General features: G+C 61.7%; 1 protein-coding gene across 1 annotated transcript; it reads right to left on the bottom strand.

Moving 5' to 3' along the window:
• Positions 1-1948: 1948 nt before the first annotated feature.
• SREBF1 (sterol regulatory element binding transcription factor 1) lies at positions 1949-12073 on the bottom strand. Its single transcript, XM_084270871.1, has 19 exons — positions 11876-12073; positions 8399-8785; positions 8072-8232; positions 7853-7993; positions 7551-7769; positions 7350-7464; positions 7046-7257; positions 6485-6689; positions 5962-6146; positions 5386-5647; positions 5120-5286; positions 4854-5022; positions 4660-4768; positions 4473-4582; positions 4240-4372; positions 3896-4058; positions 3426-3611; positions 3236-3347; positions 1949-3022 (listed from the first exon to the last, which is right to left on the bottom strand). The coding sequence occupies exons 1-19, from the start codon at positions 11979-11981 to the stop codon at positions 2799-2801; spliced, it is 3366 nt and encodes a 1121-aa protein (XP_084126997.1). The 5' UTR covers positions 11982-12073; the 3' UTR covers positions 1949-2798.
• Positions 12074-21261: the final 9188 nt, after the last annotated feature.

Here is a 21261-nt window from a genome sequence, read left to right as displayed (position 1 = left end):
TCAACCCCTGTCTGCTCCCATCCTGCCTGTCCCGGGGTGCCAACCCCTGCTCCGGGCAGACGGGTCCTCCCTGGGGTGAAGGGCGCTTGGCTGGGCTGGTGGGTGCACACCAGGCTTCCCTGGCCCCACTCCCTCCCTCCCCCTGAACCCTGGCCCATTGAAACCACCACCCTTCCACTTCTTGGGGTGCTGGCGCTGCTGGGATGGTGACACCTGGTCCTGCTCTCCAGGACCCCAAAACCCCACCCTATGCCCTGCGCTCGGCCTCGCCAGCACCTCTGCGGCTCCTCTTGAGTCTTGGTTTCGACTTTCTGAGGCTTCGAGCCCTCTGTGTGTGCAAAATCCAGCAGCTCTGGGTGCTGAACCCAGCAGCTCTGGGTGCTGAACCCCGCGGCTCTGGGTGCTGGGCCCTGTGGGCAAACCCCAGGCCCTGGGTGCAAACCCAAGGTACCTGGTGCTAAACCCCCTGGGTTTTATCCTGCCTGGTGCAAAGGGCTGCAAGCAGCCCAGAAATAGCTTCCAGCCGGGTCTTTGATGGAGGAGGAGGAGGAGGCACTTGCTTCCTCCCTCTGCATGGCCCTGGCTTGCTTCTTGCTGCCCTGGGTGCAGGGTTCACTCTGCTCCTTCAGCTTTTGCTTCCCTTTCCTTCCCAGCTGCCTCGGGGAAGCTGGGGGGCTGCCCAGTACTGGGATCGGCCCACCCCCACCCCTCCTGTGTCCTCACAGGGTGGTATGACTCCCCAATCTTCGCACCCCACACCCTGGGCCCCCCCAGCCTTGCAACCCCAATGGGGGTAGCAAATAACCAACCCAGGGTGAACCATCCCCCAAATCCCATCCTAAAAACAGAGCTGCCACTCCCTTCAACCTGCAACTGCAGAAAGGATGGGGGGGGGCACAGCCCTGGCCCCATCCGTTCCCCCAGCCTCCCACCCACCCCCCTCACCCAGACCCTGCAGAGCCACTGTCCTGTGTCCCCACTGGCTGTCGTGTCCCCTCCGTCCCACCCAGCCCTTCACCCTCAAGGTTTGCTGGCCACAAAATGTCTGTTGTTTCAGCAGCCTGCCTCGGACATGGGAGTGAAAAACACGTTATAAAAAAATAATAATAATAATTAAAAAAAAAAAAGAATAATAAAAATAATTAATTTAAAGAGAAAAAAAAATAAAAACTCCCAGTGTCCCTGGCAGCGCTGCCTGAAATCTGGCTATTTTTAGTGACATCTTGTACATATGACTGTAAAATGGTAAACCGTGTGTATTATATATTGCCTCATTATATAGTGTATATATATGTATACATATACATATATATAATATATATGAAGACTGTAAATGTTAAGACTAGTGTTCTTATTAGTATATTGCTTCACACTGAAGATTGTGTGTAACAAGCTGTTTCTAAAAGATGTTTATTTTCCTTAAGAGTAAAAAACAGGTCATTGCATTCAGAGCGTCAATAAAGATACAACGATTGTTTTGGAAGTACGTGGCGCCCTGCTCGTGGCCTCTCTTTCTCCTGGGGGGCAGCTGGGGGTCCCCTGGGGTTGTGTCAGCCCCTTGCTGGCCCTTTGTCCCCAAATGCAACTGATACGGGTGTTGCGCTGCAGGGCTGGGCTGGGTGAGGGGTTGTGGTGGGGTTGGGGTGTGATGGAGGGGGGAGTGCAGGACCCTCGGCTCATCTTGGGGCAAGGAGGGCATGTCTGAGGTCCCTGGGTATCCAGTGTCCCCATCCCTGCTGCCCATGTCCCCCCCTACCCCATCCCATGCAGCCCTCCCCTGCAGAGGGAGGGCAGGACCCATAGCGGGGGATGCCCAGCCAAGGGGGATGCCCAGGAGGTGGGGAACGCAGGAGAAGGGGGGTGGCCCCTTGACCCTTGTCCCAGCCAGGCTCTGTGTGTCCCCCACATTCAGCATCTATCCCCACTGCCCCAGTCCAGCACACACCAGTATAAATAATCAGCTTTAATTGTCTGTACAAAACTCTTCAACTATGAAAATACCATTTAAAAAGGCAAGGCGGGGGGGAGGGGGGGGCAGTGGGAAGGGAGGGGGGGCTATGTACAAGATGGGGTGCAGCAAGGGGACGGGGACACCCACCGGCCCCTCAGGAGCCCCGTGGCACCCTCCCATCTCATCTCTGAAAGTGTTCAGTTCTGGCCATGCCTGGGGGCAATGGAAGCTCCTAACTGGGGGAGTCTGGTCAGCTGGGGAGGGGGGCGATGTTGGGAGGATAAACTGGGCGAAGGGGGACCCTCTTTCCTACCACGGGCACAGTGGGGGTCAGGGCCCTTATCCACCACCAATTCCCCCCGCAATGAGAGCAATGCTGCGGCACCCCAACCCCACACCCCACACCCCCACCCCCCCCGGCAGCGGGACCCACGGGCAGGGGCAGCAGGAGAGGGGAGCGAGGATGGGCACCCCCCCGCGCCGGGGAACTGGGGGTACTGGGCAGACACCTGGGGCCAGGCTGGCCAAGCATCCCCGTGCCATGCAATACTGGGACAGTGTCACTAGAGGTCCCCACGTCCCGCCACCCAAGCGGGCCGGTGACAGGGACAGAGCCACGCCGCGACCGAGCCCACCCGGGGAGCCCCACGCGTGGCTGTCCCACACCGGGACCCTCCGCACCCACCACCGCTGGCACCGAGCATCACCCCGCCCCTCCTCCAGCTCCCACCCCGCCACCTTAAAACCTGCTCCCTACCCCAGCTACCAACGCTCCCTACATCCCAGAGCCGGGGGGGGGGTGGGGGTGGGGGTGGGAGGGGGCTGGCAGCGTGCCCCCTGCCCCCACCTAGCCCGATGTGACGGTGGTGCCGCTGCCCAGCTTGATGATCATCTGCTGGCAGTCGTGCAGCATCCGTTTGTCACCCAGCTTCTCCAGCGTGCGGGCAGCCTCGGCCAGCATGCCCACACGCTGGCCGGGCCCCGAGAGGAAGCTGGGTGGGAGGTAACAGCAGGCCAGCAGCAACGCCTCGGCGTGCTCCCGTGGCGTGGGGTGGTTCTCAGGCTCGCCAGCTGCAAGAGAAGGAGAGCGGGCATCAGCCCCACGGGTGCCCCTAGGAAGCCACCGACCCTCCCGTGGATGCTCCGGCACAGTGACAGGGCTGTTCGTCTGCCCCAGAGCAGGTGCCACCACCCAAGCACAGGCAGGAAACCTCTGCACCCCATTATGCAGCGCTGCTGGGGTGCTGCAGTGGGGAGAGCAGGGTGTCCCACCCCACTTCCCACCTGTTTTGGTGCCCTGCACCCCTCTCCTGCGCAGGCTGCGGTCCAGCAGCTGGTGGGTGCGTGTGGGGCTGGCCCGGGCCATGAGCCTGGCAGTGGCTTCGTGCAGGAACACCTGGAAGGGAGGGGACAGTGAGCGTGGCCAGGCAGAGGGATGAGGGAAGGGGCCTGGATGAGGAGCGAGGGGGCTCACCCGGCGCATGGCGGGGCGCAGGGTCTGAGCCAGGCGCCGCAGGCTGCTGAGGTCCTGCTGGAAGCCACGGAGCTCGAGCGCGGAGGCCTGGTAGAGGCAGCTGCGCTGCTGGCTGACGCTCATCTGCTGCTGCCACAGGTTGGTGCGGGTGACGAGGAGCAGGTCGCAGAGCAGGAGCTGGACTGCCTGGGGGGGCGAGGGGAGCTGGGTGAGCGGGTGGTTGGGAGGAGGGATGGAGGGAGGAATGGAGGGAGGGATGGAGGGGGGGTGGGAGGAGGAGGAGGTCCCTGCGGGCAGGCGCTGCTGCACAGGGCCCCCGCCGGGCTGCATGGCAGGGGCATTGCACTCCCAGTCTGACACATGCAATGCAACTACAATGCACCCCCGCGAGGGCCGGGGGCACCTCCCGCGAGGGCCAGGCGCTCCCCCCATCAAAGCCGATGGCCACTTTGCCCCCCACCCCGGCTCACCTTGTCGATGGTGCCCTTGGGGGGGCTGCCAAGCTCCAGGCTCTCCCGCAGGCAGCTGCTGGCCTTCTCGCAGTGGTTCAGGCTGGCCTGGCTCCCGTCCTGCTTGCTCAGCATGGCCCGGACAGCCCTGAAGGAGTGCAGGGCCGCGCGGGGCAGGGGCTTCCTGCGAAGAGTTGGGGAGGGTATGGTCACTGCAGGGCCCTTGCTGGGCAAAGCTGTCTCCCCTCCTCAGCAGACACAGCCACAGTGGCCAGAGTGTGTTAGAGGCTGTGCCAACCCAAGAAGGGGGGGAGGTGTGCGATGAGCTGTCACCCCTCCCGGCCCCAATGCCCCCCAGCACTCACTCTGAGCTCTGCAGCACCCGAGGCATGGTCTCCACCAATGGGTAGAGGCGCTCGGCCCCCTCCTCATCTCCCTGCAGCCAGTGAATAACTGTGCCAATGATGGACGCCCACCACTTGGACACGGGGTCGGTGCCTGCGGGGCGGGAGGGACAGGGAAGGGTGGTGTCCACCATCCCTGTGGCCTCCAAAATGAAGCATCCCTGGAAGGGGGAGGGGGGACACGCTGGCCTCACCTGTGACAGTTGCCAAGCCAGAGCTGATGGAGGGTGCGGGGCCAGGTGCACTGCTGGCGTCGGAGCAGCCATTGAGCAGCTGGAGGTACTCGAGTGCGTTTGAGAAGCGCCTGCAGGGACAGGGGCAGTGAGCAGGGATGGCCCCCTCATGGGGCAGAGGAAAGGGGGTACCCACCCTGGCACTTACCCCTCTCCCTGGGCTGTGGGGCGCCTAGGCTCGGGCATAGCCACACAGCACAGTGCCTTCTCCAGGAGGTGCTCACGGAAGAGCTGGGTCACCTGCGCCAGTGGGTCCACTGCGGCACAGAGAGGGGGTGAGCAGGCACACCCCTCCGACATGCTGGCTTAGGGCTGGGGGGGGGCGGGGGGCTGTGCATTAACCTGGGTTGCCAGCAGAGCTGTAGATGGTTTCCCTCGGGACACCCTTGACAGCCCAGTCGCCATCGACGAAGAAGCGGTGGCCCAAGGGGTGGCAGAGCCACTGCATGGCGGGGGGCACGGCCCCGCCATGGGACAGGGCCACGCGCCGGGCGCTGCAGAGGAAGGGGCGCTGCGGGCAGAGTGGAGGGAGGGGGGCATCAGGAAGGGGGCAACCCAACACCAGGTCCCAAGGGGCCCCCAGCCCCACGGCAGAGCCCCCCACTCACAGCCAAGAAGTGGAAGCAGCGGTGCAGGCTGGCCTTGACCCGCAGGGCGGCCGCCACGTAGATCTCAGCCAGGGCGGCCACAGAGACGGCATCACCGGCGCACTCGGCCAGGTTGACGGCGCTGAGCGCCAGGTTGATGGCCAGCAGGTGCCCCCCGGCCTGCTTCCCTGCGGGGACGGGCAGGAGAGTTCAGGGAGGGGTGCCACGGGGGTCCCCATCCCCCCCCCCCCGTGCTCCCTCCCCCCCGCCGCAGCGCAGGGCCGTACCGGCGAGGTGGAGCTGGTGCAGGCGGTGGTACGCCATGGCAGCATCACGGGCGCTCTGCTGGACGTGTGCCGGCGGCGGAGGGTCGGGGCGCAGCCTCCCGGCGCGGGCGGCCAGCCAGCGGCCCACCCAGAGGCGCTGGAGCAGGTGCCGCAGCAGGCTCCAGAGCAGGCTGCACGCCAGGTCCCCGTGCGAGGCGGGGAGCGGCCGCCCCAGCGCCCCCAGCGCCGTCCGCAGGTGCTGGGCCCCCTGCGCGAAGTCCCCCTGCGGCCCCAGAGCGGGTCAGCGGGGCGAGGGGGGGGCACACGGGGGAGTATGGGGGGGGGGGCACGGGGCTACGCGTAGGGGCGGCGCCGGGCGCGGTGGGTGGGCGGGGCTTGGAGGGGCGGGGACCCGCTGGGGCGGGGCGGGAGCTGGGGAGAGGCGGGCGCAGGGCGGGGGCAATGGCGGGCCGGGGGCGCTGCCGGCCGGAGCGGGCGCTGGGACAAAGGGCTGGCGGGCCCGGGGGGTGTTGTGGTGGTGGCGGGGCCGGTGCCGTAGCGCAGCGCGGGGCCGGGGCCAGGGCGGGCTGGGCTTACCCGGTCGAGGTCAAGGTCTGCCTGCCGGCGGTGCCGCCAGAAGAGGACGGAGGACTCGGAGTGCGGGCGGGTGACGGGCTCCCCGAAGACGAAGAGCCGCACCACCGCCCCCAGCACCAGCGCCGCGTTCAGCGCCCAGAAGGCCAGCGTGGGCCACAGCCACTGCGACCACCCCCACGGCTCCTCTGTCAGGGGAGAGGGGGGGGGTCAGCGCCGCCCCAGAGCATCCTCTGTCCCCACCGTCCCCCACCGCAAGGCCCCTCCCAACGGCCTCCCCCCATGTGACCCCAACCGCAGCCACCCTGGTGGTCCCCACACCCTACACCCAGGTAGCCCCCACCGCACCCCCACCCCAATACCCCACGGTCTGATGGTCTCCACCTCAACAGCCCCCATCCCAACAGCCTGCCCCTCACACCCACCCCGACAGCTCCACCCCAACAATCTGCCCCAGTGGCACCCACACCCACAGATACCTCAACAAGCGTCACCCCAACAGCCTCCACCCCACCCCAGAGCTTACCCACGGAGCTGGGTTCAGCCATGATGCTCCTGCCGGGCCCAGCAGTGCCGGGGCTCCCCACAGCGCCTGGGGCACCCGAGCCCCGGAGGAGGGATGCCAGGGGGTTGAAGGAGAGGCAGAGGAAGACGAAGGCGCAGAGGGCCATACGGGAGCGGTCCAGCATGCCCTGGCTGCTGGGCGAGGGCGGCAGGCGCTCCTGCTTCACCTGCGTGGGCAGAGCTGCTGTGAGCCTTGGGGCACAGATACAGGGTGTGGTGATGGGGCACAGGATATAGGGCATGGAGGTACAGGGCATGGTGATGAGCCATGGCTATGGGACACAGGGTATAGGAACATTTTGGGGTACAGTGCATGGGTGCAGCAGCCCGCTGCACACCAGAATGACCCCCACACTCCTCCCTCCAGCCCCAAATGGCATGAGGAGCAGAGCAAAACTCATGCTCTCAGCTCCTATGCCCACACTGGCATCTGGCACACTTTGCTCTTGACACCCCTGGTGTGACGCAGCAGATCCCCTGCCCCACTCGAGGCAGAGGGGTTCCCCCCAACAACCCCTCCCACCTTGCCATGGTCGCAGAGGGGACTGTCAGGCTCTGAGTCGCTGCTGCTGTTGCTGCTGCCCCCGCAGAGTGAGAGTGGGCTGCTGTGGGACGGCGAGCCCACGTCTGAGGGTGGTGGTGTTGGCATCTCCATCACCTCCGCCTTCACCACCTCCATGGGAGCCTCTGCTTTGGACCCCCCGCTGCAGGTGGTCACCAGGTCCTTCAGGGACTCTGTGGGGAGCAGAGCAGGATGAGGGGTGCTGGGAGGTACTGCATGCCCAGGGCTGAGCCCCCTCCTCCCCGAGACCTGCCCCTCCACTCACGGTTCTTCTGCACAGCCATCTTTAGGGCGAGGTTCTCCTGCTTCAGCTTCTGGTTGTTCTGCTGCAGGAATCGGATGTACTCGATCGCTTTCCTCAGGATTGCCGACTTGTTGAGCTGCCAGCGGGTAGGGATGGCTCAGCCCAAATGCTGGGTGAAGCCCCCCCTTGCCTGCCCCTGCCCCGCTATCCCCAGGCTCTCACCTTGGCCTCTGTGCCCACCACCAAGTCCTTGAGCTCCACGATCTTGTCGTTGATGGAGGAGCGGTAGCGTTTCTCGATGGCGTTGTGCGCCGTGCGCTTCTCCCCCCTGCTCTGCACCAGCGCCGGCTTCCCACTGGGTGCCAGCCGGTTGATGGGCAGCTTCTCCGTGTCCACCACCAGTGGCACTGTGGCCAGGATGGTCCCTCCACTCACCAGTGCCTGCAGGGATGCAGGGTGGCATCAGTGGAGATCTCGGAGCACCCCACCCCTCCACCCTGGAGCTCCCCAACTGTGGGACCTACCGGCACCTGCAGTGGGGCAGCAGAGCCGCTGGTGCTGGTGGCCAGGGAGGCGATGCTGGAGGTCTTGGCACTGCCGGCATCCGTCTTGACGGCTGTCAGCAGCAGGGAATCAGCCTTGATGAAATGGGGCTGCAGCAGGACCTGGGGTGCACGGGAGGGTCAGTGGGGCTGGAAGGACCTCTGGGAACCCCCCCTCCTCCACCCCAGCTCTGGGCTTACCGGCACTGGCTGGATCTGGGACGAGACGGGCTGGGCGGTGGGAGCCAAGAGCTGCTGTGGTGCCACACTAGGCACAGGGCCAGGCACTGTCACGGGCTGGCCTGGCTGTGGGGCAGGCAGGGGGCTGGGCAGGGCCGGCCCTGCACCCCCGGGCTGCATGGCTGGGCATGGAGCAGAGGACAGAGTTATCAGACCCCTCCCCGTAGCACCAGCCCACCCTGGGCAGCCCCATCCCACAGGGACACATCCCCTCGGTTCAGCAAGAGCCCCCCACAACAAGCCCCCACTCAGGGAGCCCAGATCCCCTCTGAACCCCCAAATCCTCACCAGAGAAGCTGTGCTGGTTCTGGTAGCCCACCAAGGGCTGGGGGCTGAACTGGCCAGGGGATGCAGACACAAAGCTGGGGCCCAGCATCACGCCAGGCTGGGGCTGGCTGCTGGGCAGGGCTGCTGGCTCCTCCTTGACCCCCGGGGCTGACGACACCGGCAGAAGCGGGGCAGAGGGCTGGGGGGTGAAGGCTGCCATCCCAGGGGGTCCCGGGTAGACGCTGCTGCTGGAGGTGGCGGTGGGAGGTTTGTTGGGTCCCAGGTAGGTGCCGAGGGTACCTGGGGCAGAGGGGACCCCCGGGGGCATAGCGCTGTCGGGGGTACTGAATGGCGAGTCAAACAGCCCCGAGAAGTCATTGTCCTGTGTGTTGATCAGCTGGAGCATGTCTGCAAAACAGCCCCCCAAGCCCCAGCATCAGCAGCTGCCCCAGCCCCACACCTCCCAAGGAGATTCCAAAGTCTCAGGGGTTCTCTGGGCTGGCCCCATGCTGACTACCCCCCAGCTCAGCACTCTGGGGATGGATCCCCATAACCCAGAGGGAAAATTCCCCAAGAGCCCAGGAACTTGCTGTGCCCTGTTCCTCGCAGTTTCCCAAACTGTCCTGCCTGTGGGGAAACTGAGGCACAGCGCTTGCAACATGGATGCCAGAGGTGTCCTGGCTGGTCTGGGGGTGGGGAGCCAGATCTCTGCCTGTTTCTGTGGTCAAAGGGGGCAGAGATGGGTTTGTGCCAGCTCATTCCTTTCCCCTGTACTGAAAACCCCAAAGTAGTCCCCTGTAGGGACTGGAGGTGTGGTGCACCCAGGATTAGCTAAACCCCCATGCCAGGCCATCCCTCCCGTGGTACCCCCAGGAGGGGCAAGTGCGGGGTTCAACAGGCTCAGGGGTCTGTCCTGTTCAGGGGCACCCAGATGTCCCCAGCGATGTGCCCCATCACCCACCCACCGGGATGTCCCGACATGCCCCCACTGAACTGTCCTGGGATGTTCCCACCCAAGTGCCGGGGATGCCCCCACCGCAGCCCCCCCGGGTCGTGTCTCCCCCCTCCCCGAGGTGCACAGCCCCGGAGACCCCCACGCTGTGCTGCAGCCCGGGCTGGGGGGGGGACCCCGCCAAGTGAGGAAGAGGAGGAGGAGGAGAAGGAGGAGGATGGCGAGCGGGAGGTACCTTCGAAGGTGCACTCCATGCCGGTGTGCACGGCGTGGGGGGGGGTCCCTGGCGCAGGCTGCGGCCCCCGCTCAGCAGCGTGCCGGGCGGCGGCGGGGCAGCGGGATATTTTAAAGCCATGTTCTCGCCTCCTCCCCGCGGCCCTCCCCGCGCCAGGCCTGGAGCTTGGCCGGCGATGGGGTGATGCGACTCGGCCAATCGCCGCCCGCCGCCCCCAGCCAGCCCCGCGGCCGCGCCAAGGTGAGAGCCCGCGGCGGGTTCCTGCGGGTTACTGCCGGGCGCCCCGCCGCCGCCCGCCCGGTTACTCCGGGTCAGCCGCTGTTAACCCCTGCAGCCCCCGCCCCCAGCGACTCTCCGCGCCCCCAGCACACACCACTCAAGGACCAGGGGCGTTGCACAGCCCCCCTTGACAAAGGCATCCAGCCCTCAGCACCCTTCTCTGTGCGGGGGGGTTTCATTCCAGGGGGGCTCCCAGCCTCAACTCCCCCTGCCCAAGAGACACACCCCCCCCCCCCGACTCCTCCATGGGCAAGAGGGCAAAATTTGGGGGTGCAGAGAGGGGGTGCTCCCTCTTAGCCCCCCTTCCTGCTGCACAGCCCTGGAGGTGGCATGGCTCTCGCAGCCACCCTGGTGCCTACCAAATATTTCTATATTTGCACCCACTGCCACCCATGCCATCAGCATGCCACAGGCACCCCGTGGTGCCACAGCTGCCCCAGCCCTGCTGCTTCAGGCCACAGGAGCCCACGGGGCAGAGCCACATGGCTGTGGGTCCTGGCAGGTCCCGGTGGGCACAGGGCACTCGCACCCCTGGATACACATCCCACAACCATGCCAAGGTGGGCACGGTGACAAAGGACAACCCGTGGCCACCCAGGGACCGGTGGCAAGCCTGCAGCCCATGGTGTGTCAGGCCATGTGAGGGAACCATGGGGCACGTGGTGGCCCGGATGGCCGGGATGCAAAGCAGCATGGCAGAACCCCATGGCAGGACACTCCCACGCTGCACAGCCGGTCCCTGCTGGGCACCGCTCAGCCCTGGCAGGACTCCCACGGGATCCACAGGGACACCAGCACAGATCCAGAGCACCACTCCCACCTGCCTCCAGCTACCATCCTTCCCTGCCCATGCCAACACCTCCCTGGGGATGGCAGGTGGCACCTGGAGCTGCCCTGATCTGTCCCAACTGCCACCAGCCCTGGGATGCCACCTCCATCCCGGCTCCCAGAGGAGAGATCCCCCGGACCCTGCAGCAGGGAAGGTGTTGGAGGGCTCAGCCAGCCCCATGCCCGCCTCGCCACATGCTCCACCGGCTCTGCCGGTCTGAGCTGGTGCAGACTGGGAGAGCCGGTGGAGCATGTGGCAAGGCGGGCACGGGGATGGGTGAGGGCTGGCAAGCCAAATTTTTCGTTAAAGCCAGCACCCAGCACCAGTGAGACCTTGGTGCCAGGGTGGTGGGGAGTGGGTCCCCTTGGGGTATGGGTCCCCTTGGCACCGGGGCTGGAACCCTTTGGCAGCGGGTCCAGTCGGTGGCAGCCCCTTCCCACAGACCCCCAGATCAGCGGGTAGGTGGGTTCCGATGGGTCCCAGCCCAGGGATGCTCTGCTCATCCCCTGGGCCGGTGTAGAACCTCCTTCCCCCCGCTCCATCCCGGTTGGGTGGCTCAGGGAACCCCGGCGTCCTGGAGGGAATGACCGGGAGTAACCCCACCGGTGACGTCACGGGGCGGGGATAGAGACGACACGATGCAGCGGCCGGCGGGGGCCCCGTCGGGCCTGTCCCGGCACCGGCACCTCCAGCGCGGGGGTCCCGTGTCCTGCCTTCCCCCCACCCCCGCAAGGACCCTGCTCCCCCCGACCCCCTCGCCACGAACCGGCCTCCGGTAACGGAGCCAGCCCGAACCGCCCGGCCCTGCACCGGCTCCGCGCTCCAGCAGCTCCGTGTCCCCCCCACGCCGGGCCCGGCACCGAGCCCGAGCTCTCCGGCTGTGCCCCGGAGCGCCGGCCGTGCACCGAGCCCTCTCCCCTCAGCCCGGCCGCGCACCGAGCCGGGCTGTGCCTCCAGCCCCGGTTAATGCACCGAACTCGCTCCCCCGGCCACGTCCCAGTCCCCGACCGTGCCCCGAGCCCGCTGTCACTGTGTCCCCCGGCCACGCAGCGAGCCGCGGTTATACCCCCAGTCCTGTCCCTGCCACGCACCGAGCCCCCGCTATAACCCCCGCCCGGCCCCGGCCATGCACCGAGCCCCCGTTATATCCCCGACCCGGTCCCGGTCCCGGTCTCGCTCGCCGCTGCCCGCGCCGGGACGCACCGTCGATGTCGCTGAGCAGGGCCGTGTCGATGTCGCTGGCCCCGGAGAGGCCGAGGGACGGCGTCAGCCCCTCCAGGGCCGCGTCGTCGAAGGTGAGGACGCTCATCGCGGCGGCGGCGGCGGCGGCTCCCGGGCGGCGGCGGCTCTAGGGGCGGCGGGGCCGCCCGCCCGCGGCCGCCATGGCCGCGCTGGCCCGGGGAGAGGGAGGAAGGGGACAAGCCGCCAAGTTGCTCCCGCGAACCGTGCCCAGACCTGCTACCGGGCAGGGAGGGCGGGAGGGAAGAGAGGGAGGCGGATCCGCCGCCGCGTCCCGCCCCGCAGCCGCCTCCCCCCTCCCCGCCCCGCACCGCCGGCGCCGGTAACTGCCGCACCGCGCCGGGACCCCCGGCGGCACCGGGCAGGGACCCCCTGGCTGCAGCGGGCAGGGGGCTGGTGCACCGGGACCGGAGCAGGGAGCAAGGCTGGCTGCCGTCCCTGAGCAGGGCACCAGTCCCCTGGGGAAGTCACCAAGCCCTTGGGACAGGCACCAGCCGCCTGGGCTGGGCACTAAATCCTCCTTAGCACACACGGGAGCGGGCGGGAGGGCTGGAGTGGGGAGAGGGTGGTGGCTGCGGCTGCAGAAGTGCCCAGCAGCTTGTGGAGCTTGGTCCATCAAGTCACCTCTCCAGGCTCTTGCAGTTCCCCACCATCCCCGTCCCACCTCTGGGTTCTGGAGCATGTCCCAGCACTGCTGCCTGACCACGGCATGGCTCAGGGTGGGAGAAGCTCCCATGACCCCACTTAGAGGATGCTGAAGGACCGGTGCTGCCCCAAGACCCCCAGCTGAGCCCATGTGCCCTCCCTGGAGCCATGAAAACCAGTGGGAACCAGGAAAACCACTGGTGCCATCAGGGTCAGCCATGGGCAGTGTGTCACAGCGAGGGGACTTCACACCAGGGCAATGCTGTGCTCCTGCACCCTGCAGCGCTGCGTGGTTCATCTTGCTGCTGGGAATAATTTAGGAAAAGAAACACCAAGCTCCATCTGAGGCCATCTGTGAATTAATTAATCCAAACAGCACCATACCCCACACCCCCCTCCCAGCATAGTGGGTTCCCCTGTGCAATATGAGGGACCCTGCATGGCACGGGGCATCCTGGCGCAAGATGGGGCTCAGCAGGGACCGCACAGAGCACCCTGTGTGTGCACGTGGTGGGTGGCAGAGCCGTGGGTGCGCAGCCCTGCCCATCCCTCTGCACCCTCACCCCCACTCAAGTGTCCTCAAACCAGGGATGTTAACCTGTGCCCAAACTGGGCCCGAGCCCAGGGAGTCCTGGCTCAGCTCCGTGCTGTGTGCTCACCCGCACACAGGCCGCTGGCAGCTGCTCGGACATCTCACCCACAGCAAACGCTGCTGAAGAAAAACCCTGGGGAGATCTCTAACCTGCTGTGGGGTGGCTCAGGGAGGCTGTGCTTTGCCCCCCACTTTTTTATTCAGGTCAGTGTGGAGAAGCTGGGCTCTGTGGTGGCAGCAGGTTTCCCTTTGCTCTTGGGAAAGCCCTCCAGCAGTCCGCGTGCTGCAGAAGGAGAAGGCTGGTTTTCCAGGGGAGATGGATGTGCCGTGGCCCCACCAGGCTTCAGAGCAGCTTCTCAAGAACGTGAGGGCGACGCACTCACCATGACCCACGCGGGACCCTCAGCTTCCCCCTGAGATGTGGAGGGGGAGAAAATCACACACGTGAGCACAGCTGTGTGTGTGCACAAGCCACGGGCACAGCTGGATTTTACAGGGTCTCTTCCCTGACCTAAAGCCTTTCCCTGAGCCAGGAGGGGGAGGACGTGTGCTCGGGGTGGGGGGGACCCACACACGATACTCCGGGTAACCAAAGCGACCAAAGCAGCATCCTCTGTGCGATGGAGAAGGAATTAAGCGCCCCAGCAGCTCCGTGGGATGAGTCTGGAGGCCGATGGATGCCACACGGGGTGGGGCTCCCCGGGGTAAGCTTGGTTGCGGGGTAGGGAAAACCCCGCCTGTAGGACCAGGGCCACGCAGCCAATAAGCGCGGCGGCCCGGAGTGGAGTGATTCTGCATCACGGCTCAGGGCCCGCGATTACATCATGTCGGTCCTGCGGGGATGGCGGCAGGGCCACGTGGTTGCTCCGGAGTCGCTGAGACGTTTTCCTGAGCACAGGCTGGGAGGAAACCGCAGGGATGAGACAGAAAACATACCGGCCCCGGGATGGTTGGGCTCCGGCCACCGAAGCTGGCCAGGCTGGGCAGGCTCTGGTGGCTGTGTAGGGCTGCGTGGGGCTGCGTGGAGCATTGCCCTGGGGTGGCAGCGCCAGGCTCCTGGGATGTGCCAGAGCCCAAATGCGGTGGTGCCTGGCACTCTGCGAAGGAGCATCCCCCCCTATCCTGCTGCCCCTCTCACTTGGCTGGGTGGGCTCCCCAAAATGCTGAGCTCCTGGGTGTTTGCTGTCTGCCAGCATACCTCATCCCCACGCTGAAAGCAGCGCTGCGTGCCCCAGGCTCTGCTGATATGCCCCATTCCTGGCCCGCAGCATCCCCCGTGCTCCAGGGTTTGTTTTAGCACGGCAGAGCACGTCATTAATCATTAATTCGTGTTGCAAACAGATTCAAAGCCTCTTCTCTCCTTCACTACCTGTAATTCTGCTCTGTCAACTATCCCTTCCTGAGCTAGGGCTTGGGTAAACACACAGCCAGCCCCGGCAGCACTCCAGCGTGGCGTGCAGCCCCTGCTCGGGGTTATTTACCCCAAGGTGAAACGGGAAAGGCACATGCATGTGAGGTCACTTCCCATTCACACGGGGTCCCAAACTCAGTGCCCAGCACCTAAAAGCAGCGACACACACCCTGGCCGAGGCTCAGCCCATGCCGGGCTCTGCAGCATGCACGGTGCCAGGGCTCTGCAGCCCGCCTGGAGGGCAGTGGTCTGGGGGAGACCCCCCCTGCCACCCATGCCGGGAGCTTGCACGGTCCTTGTGGGAGCCCAGGTGGGGTTGGAGATGAGAAGCCCATCAGGGCTCGCAAAGGCAGGGAAGATGCTTGGTTTTGGGGAGCCAGGTGCCACCTGGCTGGAGGGACATGTGTGTGAAACGACCCGCAGGCTTGTCCTGCTCTTACACCGCCCTTTGCACCCACTCTGGCCCTTGCTGGAGACAGTGAGAATTTGGGGTCAGCAGGATCTTTGCCTCATGCACAACCGCAGAGGACAGCGTGCCATAGCCCCTGGAAGGCAGCAGCCCCCCTGCTCCAGCAGCTTTCCCTCCGTGCAGCACTGGACGTGGGTGACCCAGTGCTTTTTGTGTGATTTCTGCTGTCAGGGCAGTGGCAGCTCTGCACCTTTCTCAATGGAGCCAGGCCACGAACCTTCTGGAATATATCTGACGCGGAGTCGGGCATGTGATCAGAGCGATGGTGAACAAGCTGGGGCAGAGCTGGATTTAAGGCATGCTGATCTATGTGTGGGGGAACCCCATCTTTCAAGCTGTTCCACACATGCCCCTTCTTCAAAGCAGCTTCTAAACCCCAGACCATTAGTTTTGATCTCCATGTGCAAGAAGAAGGAGCAAACACTCTGACAAATTGGTTTGGTTTTGGCTGACATCACGTCACATCACTTCTCCAGGGTTGCTAGATGGCTGCTCTCCCCTCTCCTCCCACCAAGCCCCAGAGATGTTGTCCCTGTGCCTGTCTGATGTCAGCCACAAAAGATGTGACAAAGATTTCGTGGGGGAAGAACTGGCCAGGAGTGGCAACACACTGCCCTCCATGTACAGACACAAAGAGCATCTTCTGCTGGGGACAACCCTTCTCCCAGTGACAATACCGGGGCCTCTGTCCTTTGGAGGGTTCCCAAAAACCTGCAGTGTGTTTTGACATCTGACAGGCACCCAACAGCAGCTGCAGACCGAGCGTGTGTGTCCCCCCCAGCGCTCACTCATACCGTGTGTTCAAGCCGGGGTAGCGAAGCAGAACGAGATGCCACCTGACAGACAGACGGATACCATCCTCCGGGTCACGCTAGTAGTGTCTTTATTGGAGTATCTCACATGCAGGAACCAAAGTAGAGATGATTTCTGGAGCAAGTTAAACAATGGCAGATTAATACAGTTGTATCGTCCTCAACGTGAACACCTCTACGTGGATACAGCAACATTTTAGTGTTGGGTTTCTTTGCTTTTTGTGTGTTTTGTTTCTCTTGACGTAGTCAGTCTCTTTAAACAGTTATGTCCCCCTTCTCCCCCTACCCCGTTCCCAAACAAAAAAATATCCAGTATCTTCAGTAAATAAATATTATCCACTTTTATCTGGAAAGCCTACAGCTGTAATATACAGAGAAGCTATTACACGGGTTACATTTGTAGGGTTAACGGTAGCTCGGAATAACATGTACAGAATGAGGAGCTCATACTCATAAAAACACAGAGCAGGGTGGGAAGTTGGGCAGACATCAGCCATGGGCTGAGGAGCAGCAGCACCAGAGCCTGGCACAGCTGGAAAGCCAGCCAGCCCTCGGTGGAATGCTTCTCCAGGATGGAGGAGCGATCTGCTGTTGGTGCCTGGCGTGGGGTTGGGGAGCCTGGGGTGGGCAGGTGCAGCCAGCTCAAGGCTGCGGCTGGGAAAGGATGAGTGGAAGGTGCCACGTGGGCACCAGCAATGCTGTCAGGTGAGGGGATTCCTGCCTCCTCTCCTCTGCTTGGTGGGCAAGGGCGGGCGGGAGCCCCCCGGCAGCGAAAGGGTTACCTCCAAGAAGGCTGTAAATCTGCTCACTGATTGCCTGCTTTGTTATTTCCATAAAAATAACTGTCCTGAGCTGCTGTTTTTTTCCAGGGTAGGCTGGGCAAGCCTTGTGGTTAGCGTTCAGGAGGTAAACAATGACTGAGCTGGATGAGGTTGGCCTGGGGATGGAGATAGCACAAGCAGTTCCCACTCCACAGGACTCCCAGCAACCGCAAAAGACCTGACAACTCATCGGATGGAAATGCTGCTGGGTTTGCTCTCTTGGCCAGGAGAGCATCTTGAAGAAAGGACCAGGAACTGGGGTACTGGGGGAGCGTGGGCCCAGCTCCTGCAGCAGCTGATGGAGGGGGACCATCACCCCGGCCCCGGGTCTGAAACCACCACCCGGATCTGTTCTTCCACCACTGGAGGGAAACATCTCGCCACCACAGCCAGCTCGCTGAGTCCTCCATTTACAAGGGGAAACAGCCAAGGTAGCCGAATGAAGTCAGACAGATACCCCCACCCCAAAACCCTTTGGCATGGAGGTGTAAAACAGCCCCAGAAATGGCAGAGCTGATGTGATCCCGTTTCAGAGACAGAGGCTGTGGTAATCAGAAGGGGAAAGGTATGCCGGAGGCTCCGTGAGGGCGCCTGTAAGGACCAGTCTCTGCATTGATGCTGTTCCCTTTAGTGACACCATGCTATGTTTTTATGAGCAGTTCTCCTGTGAGCCTCACCTACATACTGGACACCCTAAATGTCTGTACAGCACAGCGTTACCTATTATTACACCTGCCAAAGATGCAGCTGAAATCTACATGTAACAATTAAAAACCCCAAAAGGATATATTTAAATAGAAACCATTCATTTCTTACATCTCAGCACATGGAGTTAACAGGTTAAAAAACACACCAGAAAGAAAATGTATCGACAAAATAAATATTTTAACCTAGAACAGGGTATGATTAGACCTTACAAAGGACCCCAATAATAATTTAGTGTCACTGAGTGTCGAGCTGCGATTCCTGTTATGCCTAGAAAGCGTTGGGATGTTAGTTTTTATGGGAAGTGGATCAGGCTGCAGCTCCATCCCTCTTTGCACAAGCGTTGGAGCCACGCACGTCCTCTGCCCACTTGCACAGAGGAAGCACTTAGAGTGAAAGCGAAGGGAGAGTAAATGGAGACGTCGGTGTTCTGAAGTGAAACTCCCCTTCCCCTTCCCCCAAGGAGTTTCCACCGCTCAGGCTTCCTGCAGACCACAAGAGGACAGGGAAGATGAGAAATCCTGATACAGGACATTAGGGAAGCTCTGGGGAAGCTCCTACATGTGTTAAAGGAGGTTTGGGCTCAACTGCCAGTTCTGCTGCACGCTCTGTCCCCTCTGGTGCTCCCAGTGTCCATGTGCTCAGCCTCGGGGAGCCACATCTGTGGGATTCAGGCTCCAAATTTAACTTGCTGCAGGGGCTGCGCTTTTACTGGACCCAAAAGGGTGTTTAACCACTCGCCCCAGGCTGAGCACATCCCCCTGAGCCCAGGATGGCATCTCCTGAGCGTTGCCCTACTTGCAGCAAAGACCCTGCTCGTGCCAGCAACACTCACCACCCCTCACTGCACGGTGCCCTCGCTCTCCTGTGGGCAACGTGGGCACCATGCAGAGCCCAAGGTTCTAAGCACAGAAGCGTGTCCCTTGAGTGGTGCCAACACGTGCTGCTCGTGCCCCCTCAGCCCCAGCCTGCTTGTTCTGCCTCTTTTCCCTCCTGGTCGGAGGGAGCAGTCACTGACAGCTCTGCAAGGTTTTCCAGAAAGGAACTGGATTCTCTCTAAAGCAACAGCTTGGAAGTCCCAGGACGGGTTTAGTGTGATAGAAAGAACAAGGGTTAATGCAGCCACCCCACACGCTTTCTGCTTAGGCGTGGGGGGAAGAAGGGCCAGCAAATCCGCAGCGCTGGGACTCTGCAGGGCGGCTCGGTGACAGCACTGGTGATATCCTTGCCACTCAGCATCATCTGACAATGTCCCTGTGCTTGAGCAATGCGATTATCTCCTCTGGCTTGGCAGGGAAGCTGGATTAACATGCTTAGAATCACCTGATGTGGCCATTTACAGGGTCAATGTGTTTCAAGGATTTAGCAGAGAAAATACACACTTAAAACACCCACAGAGCTTTTTGCATCGACAGGAATACCAACAAGTCACTCTGTGCTGGCAAGACTGCTCAGGCAATCACCAGACACCGTCTGAAATCAAATCACTATCACAACAGAAGTTTCCTCGGGTTCCTGGGAGCTGGTGGCCACATCTGACGTGTTGCAGCAAGGCAGGGTCTGGCCGCAGCTGGCAACAGGATGTCTGGCAGCCAGTATCTGAGTGTTGGGCTCACCTTGTGTTAAACAGAAAGGGCAGTGGGCAAGAGCAGCTGTGCACACATGCAGCCAAGGTGGACTAGCCTGGCACTTTCTGTTAGCCACAGAGAAGAAATGGAGAGACACCTTCTGCAGACCTGCACAGAAGGGCTTCAACTGGGGCAAGGGCCAGCAAGTGGGGAGAAGGTGCAGCTTGATCCCCAAACTGTCTCCATCCTTAAACTGATCCTCCCCATCCACTTGCAAACCACGCTACCTTCTGCACAGGGCAGAGCTGACAGGGAGCAGTGAGCTACAGAGCAGCGATGAGGTGCCAAGTCAGCGCCGGGGGGGTGGGCAACCTCACCTGGGCCCAGCTACCTACGGAGGGATCTTGGAAGAGGATGTAAGCAGGGTGAGATAGTGTGAGGGGTTGGGGGGAGTGAGCAGGGACAGCACAGAGGAACATCTGACCATGGATGGCCTGGAAATCCTGCACCAAACAAGGCTTGCCTCTGAAGATTAATGTGGCCGCTCTCAAAGACCATCAGTGCTGCAATCAGGCCGTTTGGCAAGAGGTTTTGTGTGTCACAACCCAGCAAAGCGCGGCGTACCCTAGAGAGCCTGTTACGAGCTGAAATAACTGTGCTCAGATGAAAGCTTCTATCACTTTCACATCAGCTGTTGCTAGTGCAGCTTCTTGGTCCAGAACAACTTCTGAGAGAGCTCGACACACATCAGCATCCCGGGAAGCTCAGGCATGCCAAGTCAGAACAAAGTGGCTGGTTGCCTAAGACAATGAGCGCCCCGAGGAAGAGGGCTGGAGCGCTGCTGCCTGCATGGGTGTTCATCTGATTAAAATTTCCCTTCTGTCAGGAGAGGAGATCCTCCCTGCCACACAGCGTTCGGCTCTCTCTTTGATCCTGCCATCTTGCACCACTGGCTCCCTACCAAGGAACATGCCGGGGGATGCAGCGATGGCTGGAGCTGCCTGCTCCAGCTCTGCTTGTCAGTCCAGCAAGGCATGCACACAGGCTGGAATCCCTCCTGGCAGCTCCAGGAAGAGCAGAACTCTCAGCCATGCCTCTGGCAAACCAGAATATGCTTGTTTGCACAGACAGGAGGGAGACTGCAGCCCTGTAGGAGCTGAGAGTTAAGAAAGGGGGCAGAGGTAGCAAAGGACGCTCCAAAAATTACAAATAGCACGGACACAATCACCCAACACGTTCTCAGGCCCAAACCTAGAAAGAAGCGTGGAGTTTCCCCTCCAGCACGAGCAGGCACGGCTAATCCCTCCACCAGTTAACCATCTCCCTCAGCATTTCTGTAAAAGACTCCGAGATCTGCCTCTTTTTCTCACACCTACCCCCCAAGAACCAGCATGTCTATCCTACCAGGCATGCATGGCACAGAATCCAGGAACCTCAGTTCGCACCCAGACCGTGAGCAAGTCCCATCCATCTGCGTGGATGTTATTTACAACAGCTGAGGCAAATGCAGAGCTCTACAGTCACCGAAGGAGGAATCTAAGGTAAGAAAAAAAATAACCTAGCTATTTTAAAAAGACAAACAGGCTAGAAAATAAAAAAGAAAAATCCTCATGTGAGAATGCTCTCCCAAAGAGCAAAATGCTTCATACACTTAACGTTACAGCAACCATTTAGCTCAGCGTTTCTCATTCCCGTCGACTGCCAGAGCTACTGGACATGGCCAACAGACTGCTTTCAAATTAGAGCAAGCCCAGATAAAACACAAGGAAAAAAATACCCTGTGAGGTTTAGAATACGAAATGCCGCACAAAGTGGGGAAAAGCGACCACCATATGGTACCAGGAGATTTGTGAGTGGGAGAGTAAAGGATTTTAACTTGTGAAGCACATGTTGAAAGGGGAACAGTTGTTCCTTGCTGTCGAATCCAACACGAAAGCCAATACATTAACATTTTATCTAAAAATAAAGACACACTCCCCCTGAACATTCCAGCTCAGTCAATTACATGCTGATCGACAGAGCAGTCTACTTGGCAGGACCTGCCTACAGAAGAGGATGATCCCTACGTAAATTGAAGGGCAAGGCTGCTCTCTCCCCTCCGGGCTTTTGTTTCAACACAGTGTGACGTACTCATGCATTCTAAAGGGGTTTTCAGCATCAAGAGCTGGTTTTGTGCAGCTGGGATAGGAAGGAGGGGATTAAGCGAGTGCTGGAGAATCGTGGTCTGGCAGGAATAGTGTTGGACTTATATAGAAAGAGTCAGCTTGTGAGGGTGGATTGTTTGGGGAGGGGGGAAAGAAGAAGCAATCTACGAAATCAGGGGGGAA

The sequence above is a fragment of the Gallinula chloropus genome, assembly GCF_964237585.1.
Source record: "Gallinula chloropus genome assembly, chromosome: 15".
Taxonomy (NCBI): Eukaryota; Metazoa; Chordata; class Aves; order Gruiformes; family Rallidae; genus Gallinula; species Gallinula chloropus.
The sequence above is the reverse complement of the archived record's forward strand: the minus strand, read 5'-3'. Positions and strand labels throughout refer to the sequence as shown.

Excerpts from the sequence above, each read along its gene's own strand:
- SREBF1 (XM_084270871.1), bottom strand. The coding sequence starts at position 11,981 with ATGAGCGTCCTCACCTTCGACGACGCGGCCCTGGAGGGGCTGACGCCG. Across the intron at positions 5,287-5,385 it reads GCACCAGCTCCACCTCGCCG|GGAAGCAGGCCGGGGGGCAC; the intron begins GTACGGCCCTGC and ends CCGTCCCCGCAG. Across the intron at positions 4,373-4,472 it reads TGGCTTGGCAACTGTCACAG|GCACCGACCCCGTGTCCAAG; the intron begins GTGAGGCCAGCG and ends CCCGCCCCGCAG.